We start from the raw sequence: 13,894 nt of genomic DNA on the forward strand, positions 1-13,894 counted from the left end.
ATGCTGCGAGACCTATTGCATTGCAAATGCTTGTTCTGTTTGTATCTCTTCCTTGTGTGACTTTACAACTTGTGCATTTGCAAATTTTTCTATTTGTATCTTTTATGTAACTCATGTAATCCTGAGTCCTTATGTATCGCAATTCGCAACTGGTTCTTATGTAAAGCGCTCTGACACCTTCGGGTAATGTTCGCGCTATATAAAATCGAAATAAATAAATAAATAAATAAAATCTTGCACACCCGACACAACCAGTGAACTGCCGGACCACCGAAGCTATTGAAGCTGTACTTCTTTGTTTTCTTTGCTTGCCCCGCATCTCATTTTCGAACGAAAAGCAAACAAGCGGGCTGCGTGGAGCCGACGGGGTGAAAGAAACTGAAAGAGCGCGATGCGCGCGCTGCCAGCCTCCGAAGACAGGAGATGTGCACGCGTACGGAGTGCACATCTGCTGGCCGTACGCGTGCACATCTCCAGTCTGCGCGTGCCATCTCGTGTTTTCCCTGTGGCTACAGCGCGCAGCCTGATGTTTAAAGTCTGCTGCTAGTCAGACTTTTAAAGTGCCAAAGCATTTCTGGCAGCTGTCGGTTGTACTTTGCCTTTTAACAACGAGAGGGGCGTGTTCTCTTAGGACAGGCCAGGAAGCGGGAGGAAAAAGCTGGGATCGACCAAAAGAGAAGTCAGACCAAGAAAGCCTCTGCCTTTCCTTGCAAAAATGCTGCATTTTCTCTACCCCGCCTGGTCGTTTCTGGCAACTTATTGCCTCGTGCCTCTCGGTACAGTTGTTGTCGTCTTATTCTCAGCATACTGCTGCTACCTGGAATACATCCACAGAAAGTTCGATCACATTCCGGGTCCTCCGAGGGACAGGTAAGTTTGCGTGAAACTCAGTATTTCCAAATGCTATTGGTGTGTGTGTTTTTTTTACACATGGCTATAATGTTGCATATACAAATGAAGCAATTCACCAGAGATGTGTACTTGAGGTTTCCCCTTTGCCCTTCACCGCTCTGCTGTTTGCCCACCAACGGGGTAAACTTCTGTCTTCAAAGCAAAATGACGGTATCCTTTTAAATCAACAGAGTTGCTGCTGAAATGTCGTAGAAACTCAGTGTACTGGTAAAAGGTAATTGTTTTTAAATAAAAGAATCCCAAAAAAGTGAAAGTAAATTATAACATGACCATGCTGCACAGTGCTATAATTCAAAATGGCCCTGGAACTAAATTATGGTAAATCCCCTATTTACTTACACACGTGCTTACCAAATTCATGTGTCGCATGAGCTCATTGTGCACAATTGTGAACATAAATTGTGTAAGTGAAAGAGCATATTGCCACTAAGTTTTATTAAGGCATTCACCTAATCTAGCTTGGCTTGCAGGAGACTTACAGTGTAGAAAATAAAATTGTGACTGTGATTTATCTATTTATTTATTTAGTGTTTTGTAGAGCGCGAACCAGACCCGTGAGGGTATCAAAGTGCTTTACAGTAGTAACAGGTAGGATACAAGGACATAGGAGGGGGGGGGGGGGGGTGAGTCAAAGGGATAGGGACCGGTGCATACAGCATATGGTAGAACAATCATAATATCCGGATACATTTTGGGGTAGGATTAAATCGATACATTAAGCTAGAGAAGCAGTTTCAACACCCGAGGGGGTTTGTTTGGAATTACCGGGTGGGTATCCTGGGGAGAAAAAGCCCTGGGATAATGCCGTAATGATAGGCGAAACCAGGTTACAGAGGTGATTGTAACATGAGCGTTAGGAGAGGATTTTGCCCATTAGGAAAGTTTTGGCCGCTTTTTTGAAGTGAGATAGAGACGGTATTCTTCGGATGGCCGATGGCAGTGAGTTCCATATTCTTGGGGCAGCCCCAGAGAAGGCCCGATTATACGTTCTTTTTTTCTTGAAGCGTGCAGTTTGGAGCAAACTGTCTCTGGCGTACCAGGAGTTTCTGGCTCCTGTAGATATCACGGGTTTCTGGTCGAGAAAAGCAGGGGTCTTGGAATAAAGGGCCTTGTGGGTGATGCTAGCCAGCTTGAATTGGATTCTGGCCTCAAGAGGAAGCCAGTTCAGAGCTTTATGGGGGGATGAGATATGGTCGTACTTCTTAGAGCCAGTTAGAAGTCTCGCAGCGGCGTTTAGGCAGGCTTTTAAGGGTGCCAGAGAGCTCATGGGTAGGCCTACGAGGGTGGAGCAACCATATTCTAGCCTAAAGATGACTAGAGCCTGAATTGCCAACTTTAGATCTGGGGTGTCGAGGAATGGTTTCAGGTTTCTTAGGTAGTACAAGTGAAATCTGGCAGTTTTGGCCATTGCGTTGATATGGCCACACATGTTCAGGTTTCTGTCTAAGGTAATTCCAAGGGATTTAGCAGAGACCACAGTGGTAGGAGAGCAGTTTAGTGCTGTGTTAGCCTTGAGCCATTCTTGAATGTCTGTATCGTCGTTAGGTGGTGCAGTTAGGAGAAACTCAGTTTTTTTTAGTTGAGTTTAAGCTGGTTAGATGTGAGCCAGTGAACAGTTAACTTCAGGGCCTCATTCAGGGAGCGAATGTCCTCTGGAGAAGAGATTTTAATGTAGAGCTGTGTGTCGGTATGCATGTGGTAGGAGATATTGGCGGTCCGCAGCAGCTCTGAGGGCGGTTCAAGGTAAAGATAGAAGGGGGTATCAAAGATGCTAGACCAAGAACTGGGGAGAGCCCTGCATCCCAATCCTCAAGCTTACATCACCACTGAACATAGACCACAAAGGTCTCCCCACTGAACATAGACGACAAGGGTCTCACCACTGAACATAGACTACTACAAAAATCTCCTTAATGCTCTCCGAAATCGAGGGAGTGCTACCACACAGAGGCTCACTGATGCAATAGGACAGCCTGGCAGCCTGAGAAGAAGAGCCCTTTGGAGCAGTTCAACAGTTCACACTGCCGACTAATTGTCATACCTTGGGTAGGGGCCCCAGAGGAGCTGCTGAGACCCTGTCATAAGTCGGCCGTGTCCTGGCATGACCCCTGAATACCATGCGACTTACCTCGATGGGACCATCTCGGGGTCTTGTTCTCGAGAGGGTGGTAGAGGAAGACCCCAGATGCCTGGTCCCCATGGAGTGTGCAGGGCGAGTGACAATTAGCGCAGAGGAACTGGATGAAATACTCCTTGGAAGTGCTCTGCTTCTTACTGACATCTCTGAAATAGCAGTGGCGGAAACCCTTCCTCCTCCTTGATTACTGCCAGCACTGCGCCCCATGCTCCCAGGCTGAAATTGATACTGCTGCCTCCGCCCTACAATAAAGTCTTGGGAGCTTGTTATACCTGTCTACGGAGCAGTGCCCAGCAACCTGACAATGGAAATGTCTGGATCACACTGGAACCCTTCCATGGGAACGGTGGGAATTCTGTGGGATCCAATCACCGGGGCGGAGTAGGCGGGGTCTGATGGTGAAGGCTAAGCCTGACAAAAGTCTGGCCAAGGACCCCAATGATGCCATGAATCTAGAAGTCACCCTCCGTAGCAACTCCACCCAATTAAAGAAGGTGCTGCATGCTATCCTGGACACTAAAACCTCATTGGAAACTAAAATAGATGCTGTATCCCTTGATGTAAACCTGCTCCGCTCGGCCTATCAGAAGCTGGCTGAGCGGATGGAGGATCCTCATTGACATCCATGCAGGCCACGTTGACGGACCTCCAGACCCAACTACGTGACATGAGGGCGGAAGTGACCTCCCTTCACCATTGAACGGTGGGTGCGGAAGGCTGCTCCAGATGCAACAATATACGCTTTCTTGACTACCCCGATTGGTTTGAAGGTCCAAGTACGGAACTCTTTTTAGAGAACTGGTTGATAAATACCGTACTGGAAGGCAAAGTGCTGAAATTATTTTCCGTGATGCAAGCCCATCAAAAGCATTGTCCTCGGTAGCTCACCTGAGGCCAGTTATTGCCTGCCTCCTGAATTATAAAGAGAGAGACCTAATACTGTAGTTGTTCAGATCGAAGGGCTGCTGGAGGTTTGAGAGTGATATCATCGTTGCCTATCTAAACATCACTGTGAAAGTGTAATAACAGTGCAATTCATTCGCTGCGGTTAAGCAATGTCTCCTGATACTGATACTGAAATATGCTCTGCTTTACCCTGTGATGCTTAAGGTAATTGACAGCGAATCGACTTGTTTCTTCTCATCCCTCAAAGACGTGTGGATATGGATCAATGCCAAGAGCCTGGTGAACAACACCGGCGGCGATCAGGTGACCAGTGGGTGGCTGACACCCCAGTGCTGAAGGCGTAGGGGGAACAGCAGTCACTCCACCTACGAGCAGGTTGCCAGGGAGCAAACACAGGCAGTTGCAGAGGCCCTGCAACGTGGTCTTTTGAGGCACTAAGGCGGGATCACATATAAGACACTGGGTTGGACACAAGGGACTCAGGGAACGCATCAGAGGGAATTGGCCGGGGCCTGGATTTGGCACCAGATTGGAAGATTACCCCTTTCGAGACAATGGAGGTATTCCTTGCTATGGAGTTACCTTCCTCAGAAACTCTTAGTTATTTAACGGACTGGACTGTTGGGTTAGCTTCCGGAATCACTAAAGTAAGTGCTGATTGTGGTTCATCCCAAACCAGGTCATGGTCATTCTTACCATCCCCTATCTTCTTTAAATCTAGATTATAAGATACTTGGGGAAGGTGATGGCCAACAGGTTATGCCCATCATTGGTACCCTTGTACATGAAGATCAGTTGGGTTTTTGTCACAAGGCCTCTGCTGACGTCGGTGGACGGGGCGAGGACTTTAACAGCTGTTCCTTTTCGCCCCGTCCTCAGGATGCCTACGGCCCCTTTAATGCGGCATGGACGTCACCAGCGGAGGCGGAGCCGACAGTCCTGACGTCACACGTGTCTGACCAACCAGAGTTTGAGGAAGCGGATAAGGAAGCCCGGCCGGAACCAAACAGCGCGAAAGCCGGAGGAGGAACACGAGAGAAGACGCCGGAGACGAGCTACATTCGAGAGGAGTACCCAGGAGAGGAAGCAGACGGGCAGGCAAGGAGAACGAACACGCCTGGAGGCCAACGACACGACGAGCCGCCCTGCCACACTTCTGGAGAAGTGTGGCTCGACAAGGTACGGGGTCGATTAAAGGGACTCTTCTCCTCACAGGGTGGGAAGGGGTAGGGGAGGTTTGAGGGAGGTCACGGGACCACGAGTGTGTGTGTGAAATCCTCACCCCCCGAACACACTCCCCAGTCGCTACAGTTCGTGTTGGGCGCAGCATGTTTCTTGGTGTAGGAATCTGGTGACTCCTTCACTCCCCGTTACCCCCTCCTCCAGATCAGAACCCCAGAACCTAATAGTAATCTCGGGATTGTTTCTTTTTCTTTTCGCATGACGATGCTGGAAGAATCCAAACCGCACGACTGTCTGCAAAACTGAATTATTGGAGTCAGGAAGGACTCGAAGACCCCGACGACTTTCCTTGGTTGATTATCCTCCCCATATGAACTTTTGATTTGAGAAGACTTTTCTCCCTCTAGAGACACGCATTCCTTATTTCTTTTTGAGTGGTGTTATGATTTAAAAAATAAACACCTGTTCCAACATATGTTAGTGGTCTTCCATCATTGTTGCACCAGTAACCGGCTGTCCCCATCTCACAGTTTTATAGTAGGCGTAGTGCCTTCCTTAAACATTCACCAGCTGGTGCAAATGGTGGAGTTTACCACATCTGGCACCCGGGGGCATGTAGCGATGTCCTTGGACATAGGGAAGGCATTTGACACTCTGAGGTGGGATTACCTATTGGCTTCTCAGAGGGTATGAGCATGGGACCGAAATACCTCGGCTGGACCTGCACCTTGTGTAAGTAAGAACCCAACAACCCAGGTTCCAACAGACTTGATGATTTCTGACAGATTTGACATGGAAAGGGGTATCAGCAGAGCTGTCCCCCTTATTCTTTGCCCTAGCCATGGAACATCTGGCCTGCGGTGTGTGGCTGCAGGTGCGGCAATGGAGAATACTAGCACATGGTGAACATCATAGTGTTTTCCTTTATGTGGACGATGCGCTGGTGTACCTGCGGGACGCTGGCACTTCGTTCCCAACCCTGATGACTGTGCTGGAGGAATTTAGCGTGGTATCCGCTCTTAAGGTGACCTTGGAGAAGTTGTGCCCGTTTCCCCTGAACCTGAATGGGAGACTGTACCGAGTTTTAGACCAAAGTGGTGTTATGGTATGTTTAAGTACCTGGATGGCCAAATGTTTAATGTGGACAGAGACCTCCGGGAGGGCAGTGTAGATAGGGCACTGGCATTGGCCCGTAAATCCAACCCCTCCTAGATGCCCTTGCCACGATTTCCACTGGGACAAGTGGCAATTTCTAAGATGCTGGTACTACTCCGGCTATTATACTTATTCTCTGCGCTACCTCTTTCCCTTCCCAGGTCATTTTTTAGAGATCTGCATAGCACCCTGGCAGAGCTCATATGGGGGGCAGGTAGAAGGTGCTCTCCATACACCAGCGGCTGCAACTAGGTGGAGGGCTAGATGCCCCCCAACTGCAAGTTAGATTATGCAGCGGCACAGCTGCAATGGCTGATGCGTCAGCTGAGCACAACTGCTTGCCCGGAGAGGGCGGCCATTCGAAGGATTTTTGGGGAAACCCATATTTATACATGGTTGTCGGATCAGGCTCATCTTGGTATGTCAGCTACCAGATTTTCGAGGGATGGCCCAACATTTTCACTTAATGCCCTGGAAGGCGGTAGAGATCGGTCTCCTAGGGAACTTTAATCATGACAGGTGTTTTATGTCTTTCCAGGCCCTCATGGACACCTATGGGGTGGTGGCTCGTCAATGTCTGGGGTAACATGCATTACAACATGTATTACACACCACTTGGGGCGCCGGGGAAGCACAACCACCCCAATCACTTTGCCCCATTACTGTCCTCTACCATGCATTAAATTCTACCACGCAGGGGGTAACCGAGTGGCCCGAACCTGGTGGACCTCAGTCCTCCCACAACCACTAATGGAGAGGCAATGGCCGCAGGCGCTCCAGCAAGTCTAAGGGGTGTTCCACAGTCTACGTTTTCAGTTGATGCAGTTTCATTGCATCATCAAGCTTCTCTCGCACCACAACGCATTAAAAGCATGTTCCCTGAAGCATCCATGTCCCAGGGGCGGAACACCTGATGCAGGTTTTTATCATACGGTCTGGGTGTGCTCAGTGCTGCAGAGAGCTTTGGGGGAAGTGACGGAGATCACAGCCGTGATTGTGGACCACACACTTTCACCTACACCTGAATCCTGTCTCTTGGTAATCCAACCCACGGCCAAGGGGGATAAACACCTACACAGACTTATTGATTTAGCTTTTATCTTTTTCCAACATCAAATTCCATGGAAGGTGTCCACAGCCCCAGTCATTAAGTGTTTTGGCTAAGTCCACTGTTGAAGTGGGCACGTGTAGAGACGTATGTACTTGCAATGGTGTGCTCTGAAGGAGGGGGCACATCAGATAAGTAGTGCTGGGAAGTGTGCATTAGCAACAAGGAGGGAAGAAACTATAAACGCCCACTCTGACTGATAACTGGACCATCCCTGGTTTCTTCCCTGTGACACTAGACAGGTTGCCTCCCATGTACACTAGAAGCCCCTACAATGGGCATCAGGAGGAGTAGACCCTCCTGTTAGATGCGAACGGAGACACAGTACTGTGGGCCCCATTCGGGCTGATCGCCCTTCCCACAGTTACCGGAATCCCCCCCCTACTTCCTTGAGACGCATGCGGGTCACGGGGTGGGACATACATAGCCATCATTACCTGCTGCTTTTCTACACTTTCACATATCTTTTATTTTCTTTTTTTGGGTTTCACTGTGATGCCAATGGATCATCAAATGCCATGCAGTTTGTTACCTACTGGTGAGGAACACGAAAATAGGGAACCTTGTTGACTCCACTGTTTAGGCTGTTCTTATGCTAATTGGAGGTCTGATGTGGGACAACGCATTGTACTGATGACATAATATGCTACCATTACCCTCTTTATAAGCCTGTGTTATTTTGTACATAAAAACAATAAAATAAATATTTTAAAAAAAGAATTTCTAAGTGTTTATGATTTTGCTTTCTTAATTGATTCCCCTTACCGGTCATATATGAGGTTAATAAACTGTGGAATCTGGATTTTTCTAATTCAGTGTGAAGTTGCTCTCTGACCGTATGCTCTTTGGTAGTACACATTACACCTTACAGCCAGTTAAGCTCTACTTTGTCATTATGACTGTGCCCACACTATATAAAACCCCAAAGTAGCAAACTTTTATATAAACCATTTCATGAATCTGGCTAGGGTTTTAGTCATGGTTCAACTAGGGCTCACTCCACTGGAGACAGTCTGAGATGGTCATTGAGCATGAGTTCCTATTTAAACTTGACATCTTTCAGCCCAAAACGATTAAGTTAAATCTCTGTCTTTAAAAGATTGCATAAGTTCTGCTCATGCCGCCAACTTTGATTGCTGATGAAATAGTTGGTGTGCTGACATGGTGTTAAGCAATAGCCAATCACACAAAACCAACACAACCCAGATATGCTAGTACTAATCATTCAAAAAATGACGCATACAAACCTCCAATAGAAGACAGAGAGAACACTTCATGCACATCCAGCAAATCACAGATTTGCCGTGTAGATAGCCAGATGATGTATTTATTTATTTATTTTTGACATTTGTAAAGCGCGCTGCTACTGTACGGTGTCCTGGCGCTGTCTAGATAACTCCTGTAGCAAGGCCTCAAGTTTAGTTTGAAAAAAAACCTAATTTTTAGATTTCTGCGAAAGGTCATCAAATCAGGAGACAATCGTAGTGCCACCGGTAAAGCATTCCAGGCAACAGCCGCCCCTTGACTGAAGCTTCTTCCCCCCCCAACCCACTTTCCTAGTGCACGGGGTCCTAATCAGTCCCAGAGTGGCTGACCTTAGGAGTCTGCCTGGTCTATACCAGTGAAAATATTGCCTTAGGAACGCTGGACCAAATCCATGGACTGCCTTGAATACAATACACATACTTTTGAATAAAATCCGCTTCCGCACTGGAAGCCAGTGCAGCTTCACCAGTTCGTGCGAAATAGGTGCCAACTTAGGCAAGCCTGTAAAGAGGCGTGTTGCTGCATTCTGTATTATCTGTAGCTTATTGAGTACTCCCTGCTGGGCTTCCAGGAGTAGACTATTTCAGTAGTCAAGTTGTGTAAGCACCATTGCCGTCACCACTGTTTTTTTGCAGTCAACTGGAAGATACGGGAGAACCTTCAGAAGGATTTTCAGCGTCCACTAAATAGATGAGGCTAAGGCATTTACCTGGGGTCTGAACCAGAGTCTATCATCTATCATGACCCCCAGGTTCTTGACCTTACTGACTGGGATGGGGAGTCCCCATCTCTTCCGGCCACCAACTCGGGCTCCAGAAGTTGACTGTGGAACCAAACAATATTACTTCGGTTTGGCCAAATTAAGCTTTAAACAATTCCTGGCCATCCAGGTGCTTACTCAAGTCATGCATTCCTGGAACTTACCAGCCACGCCATCCTCTCTCCCTGGTAGCAGAGAGACCACTATCTGTGTGTCATCTGCGTAAGATGTTAATTCGAACCCATAGGAGCGGATGACCGGGGCCAAGGAGGAGACATAGACATTAAACAGGGTCGGACTAAGCGAGGACCCCTGAGGGACCCCGCAAGGTGATTGAAAGGGTTTAGACTCAAGGTCACCCAACGCAACCACCTGGACCCTGTTTGTCAAGAAAGATCTCAAAATGTCTAGGGCCTTCCCCTGTACCCCGCATTCTTCTAACCGATCCACCAAGATGGTGTGGTGGACCGTATGAAAGGCCGCCGATAAGTCCAACATAACCAAGGCCACCCGACCCCCTGAGTCCATCATTTTCCTGATCTCTTCTGTTGATTTGACCAGGGCTGACTTCGCACTATGGCCAGGTCTAAACCCATGTTGTGAACTGTCTAGACTTTGAGTGGTTACTAGGTATGCACTGAGCAGGATGTTCATGATTCTTTCTATGATCTTGGCTGGCAGTGGCAGTCTTGCGATCCGCCGATAGTTGTTAGGGTCAGTAATATCTAAGTTGGGCTTCTTTAATAGGGGTTTGACAGAGGCCCGCTTCCAGCTCGATGGAAAGTCCCCTTTCTCAAATAGCTGGTTAAATAATAATGCTAGAGTATCGGCTATGGGGGCTGCTGCCTGCTTTGCTACCGTCGCCGGGCAGGGGTCATGGGGTGAGCCTGATTTTATGCTCAACAACTGCCTCTTGATCTCATTTCCCTCAACTGGAGCAAAAGCAAGCATTTTAATGCCCTGTGTATCAGCAATCCGGTTCCTAGACCTGGATTCCTGCAGGCTCTGTAACACCTGAGCTTCCAAGGATACAAAAATCCTTTCAACCTTGTTCATGAAAAACTGAGCTAGGTTTTCACAGAGGTCCTGGCTGGGTGGCGTAGCTGCTGCCTTGGGCGTAGCCAGGCTAGCAACCGTGCAGAAAAGTTCCTTAGGTGAATTATTGGCCGGAGGATGCAGTCTGTAAAGTAGGATTGTTTGAGTTGTCTTATCCTTTCTTTGTAAATTCCCTGAATAATTCTATATTTCTTTTTTTCGGCCTCATTATAGTTTTTACGCCAGGCTCGTTCTAGTTTTTTGCACTCGAATATGAGCTCCCTGAGTTCCTCTGAATACCAGGGGGCTGACGGAACCGTGCGGGTGGGGTGCTAACTTTTTCGTGGGGCCAAGATTGTACAGGCCTGATTGATCCAATTATCATAGGCTAGTGCAGCTTCACCTGCCCCTGGGGGCAGAGGGACCTTAGAGGCCACCAACAAATCCTCCAGGGTAGTCCCCTCTATTTTATTCCAGGCTCTGGTAATCCTGGCTTCCTTCTTATTCTGTCTCGCCCTTTGTGATGTCGTGCCTAATATACAAAACCGAACTACGGCATGGTCTGACCAGGCTACGGGCTCAGAATGAGAGTATTTTTAATTCTGAGTAATTTGTAAAAATCCCGTCCAGGGTATGGCCGGCCATGTGAGTTGGACCTGTAACCACCTGTACTAGCCCTAGCCCTTCCATTAAGTCTTTCAGTGTGTTATTATCTTGACTACTTTCCAAATGGAAATTAAAATCTCCCAGGACCGTATAAGCCTTTGCACACAGTGCTTCTTCTAGGAAGTTGGCTGCAACACCCAGGAACCTTGTCTTGGTGCTGGGTGGTCTGTAAATCAGACATCCATTGAATGATTGGTGGTCTGATAGAACTAAATTAAATGATAGGACCTCGCATGAATCAAATGATTACGGGAGGAAGCTACCTTTGATCGAGGGGTGATAAATGATTGCGAGCCCGCCCCTCTTTTCTGTGGCCTATCTAGTGTGTAGCTAAGGTGTTCTGCTGGGGTCGCTTTCACTAGATCCGTACCAGAGGCCGAATCCGTCCATGTCTCCGTAAGAAATGCTATTTTAATTTCGTTGTCTTGAATCAGCTCGGCAATCTCTAGACTGTGCTTGACCAATGATCTTGCATTGATCAAGAGACAGTCCAGATCGCTCCTCTTGGTCTCCCCACTGATCCTAGTCCGCGGGGTCATTGCCTAAGATGGGCTCATGAAAATATTCGGGATGTGTTCGTGACATACATGACAAATATGAGGGCCTCCTTGTGTGCTCCCATCCAGCCGCAGTGCTTTGCAACCTGTCTTTATCTTCCCCGCGTTCAGACCCAAAAGAATGTTACGCCCATACACCTTACGTGGGGATCTTCCTGAGGCGAAACAGCCAGGGATCGTGGCGCTAAGCGCGGTACCGGCGCGGATGGCTGCAGACGGGCTTTGCTTTGGCGCACCGCCGGCGCGTCCGCTGCGTGTGTCCGCTGCGCGTGTCCGCTGCGCGGTCTTGCCAGCCCTGCTTTTAAAATGGTGTTGGGAAAAAGCCTAGAGCGCTTACCTTGGCCCAACCCTATATGGCGGCCGTCCGGGTGAGCGCTGGATGAAGATTCCTCCTTCCAGTGCCTCTGATGTACGTGAGACACAGCCCCTAGCTATGGCTTCAATATTGCATTTAGCGGTGAGTTGAGTGCCTTAAAATACAAATTTCGGCAAAATGTTAAAAATGTTTAAAATCTACAATTCGATTCCCAGATGCCCAGAATCCTAATCGGTGCAAAATGGCAGTAGCAGCAATGAACGAACAACGTTGTTCACATTGCTGACATGACCACTCCCTATTGAGATACGACTCTATCATCCAAAGGAACACATTGGACAGAACTCCTAAACTGCTATACATCCCAGATATGCCATGTGGACAGTTATCACAGTACCCAACACCACCTGCCACCAAGAAGCATCACACAAAGAGACAAACACACTGTCCTCCACCGAGCGAGGACATGTCTCCCGACCTACAAAATGCATAAGGATTTGGCAAAGCCATCACTTCTTAATTGTCAAAATAGCAAAATCATACACCCGAGCTCAGAGAGACATAGCCACCTTACCAAGAAAATGACCTGACAAAATCACCCATAACACATCACACTAAGATGAGTTCGACTCCTGTCTGTGATGACAAATCCATCTAGAAGGTCACTGGGCTACCTAAAGGGCTACAAAGCCATACCAATGACAAAATGTGTGCTTTTGAAATGCAATAGAGTTCCATAACAAAACATAACCTACTACAATGTTGTATGCGGAGCCGCTCACTGAAGTGATGAGGGTATTGTCACTACAATTAATGCTGACAAGCTGTAGCCAAACAACGGTGAAATTCTTCAAAGTGAGGCAAAAGAAATGTCTATTCATACGAGGAACGTGGTAGCAACGTGAACTTTAAAGCAATTCCTTGGAGACTAAGTGGGAATTTACGTTTATGACCGCGAAAACTACAGCCGATTGAGGAACCCCTATGTTGAAGTTGGAATATCGACCAGCAACAATATTTCATCCAAAATATAGACTACCACTATATCTTCAACATATGTAGATGTCTGGTTAAGTATAGTAAATCTATATATTGCGCTGTACGTATACCTACTTTGACAACATAGTGTTAGTTCATATAGGGGATGTGATAATTGTGGAACCTGCTTAGATATTGTGCTGACCTCTAGGCCTCCATGACAGCCATGCTTTCCTTGTTCCTGTAGCACGAGTTGTAGTAAGCACTGAGATAGTCTAAAAACAGTTTAATAGCTTGTGATAAAAGATTTCCTGCAGATAGTTAGGAATAGCTCCTGGTTGGTGATTACTTCAGTTGTTCCAGGAACTCTAACTGTGTTTGTTCTTTCATGCCATTTCCACACAGTGGCCCTTAACTAGCACCATCCAGTTGCCACAGCGGATCCTCTGTGTTTCCTCCAATGAAGGTGGTTGCTTGTGTACATTCCCCTTGGGTCCATCTGCCGCTTTCCCACTTCATTGCCTATTTCCTTGTGGAGAGAGAGAGAGAGAAGCACTGGATAGGTTTTCCTCCAGGTGACTAAACACCCAGAGCCCACATGGCTGCCTACAGCTACATCCTCTCTGGTGACTACCCCTAAAGGCGCGCCTGCCTATCTAGAATGGGCTTAATAAATGCACAGTGGGTAAGATACCCACGATAAGTGTTTGGAGGGCGTTATCAACCTGCTCCCCAGAGTGCAGCTGCCTTCACATTCGCAAAACTGTACCTTGGTCCCACTTTCAAGGCTTTGCTCCGATTCAGTCCAAGCTGACATCCCGTGAATTTATGGCGGCAGCTTTGACCTTAGTAGACCAGACCCAACTCAATGGCTTCATTCTTGTGGAAGGGACTAACCAAAGGGAGTCTGGTACTA

At 47.7% G+C, this 13,894-nt stretch overlaps 1 protein-coding gene across 1 annotated transcript in view; it reads left to right on the top strand.

Moving 5' to 3' along the window:
* Nucleotides 1-440: 440 nt before the first annotated feature.
* LOC147690066 (cholesterol 24-hydroxylase-like) overlaps nt 441-13,894 on the top strand; it is a 223,272-nt gene continuing 209,818 nt past the window's right edge. Inside the window, exon 1 of the mRNA XM_086937628.1 lies at nt 441-870. Coding sequence (XP_086793754.1) covers nt 716-870 — 155 coding nt within the window. The 5' untranslated portion in view covers nt 441-715. The remainder of the gene's footprint in view (nt 871-13,894) is intronic.

The sequence above is a fragment of the Lissotriton vulgaris genome, chromosome 9, assembly GCF_964263255.1.
Source record: "Lissotriton vulgaris chromosome 9, aLisVul1.2, whole genome shotgun sequence".
NCBI classification, from domain to species: domain Eukaryota; kingdom Metazoa; phylum Chordata; class Amphibia; order Caudata; family Salamandridae; genus Lissotriton; species Lissotriton vulgaris.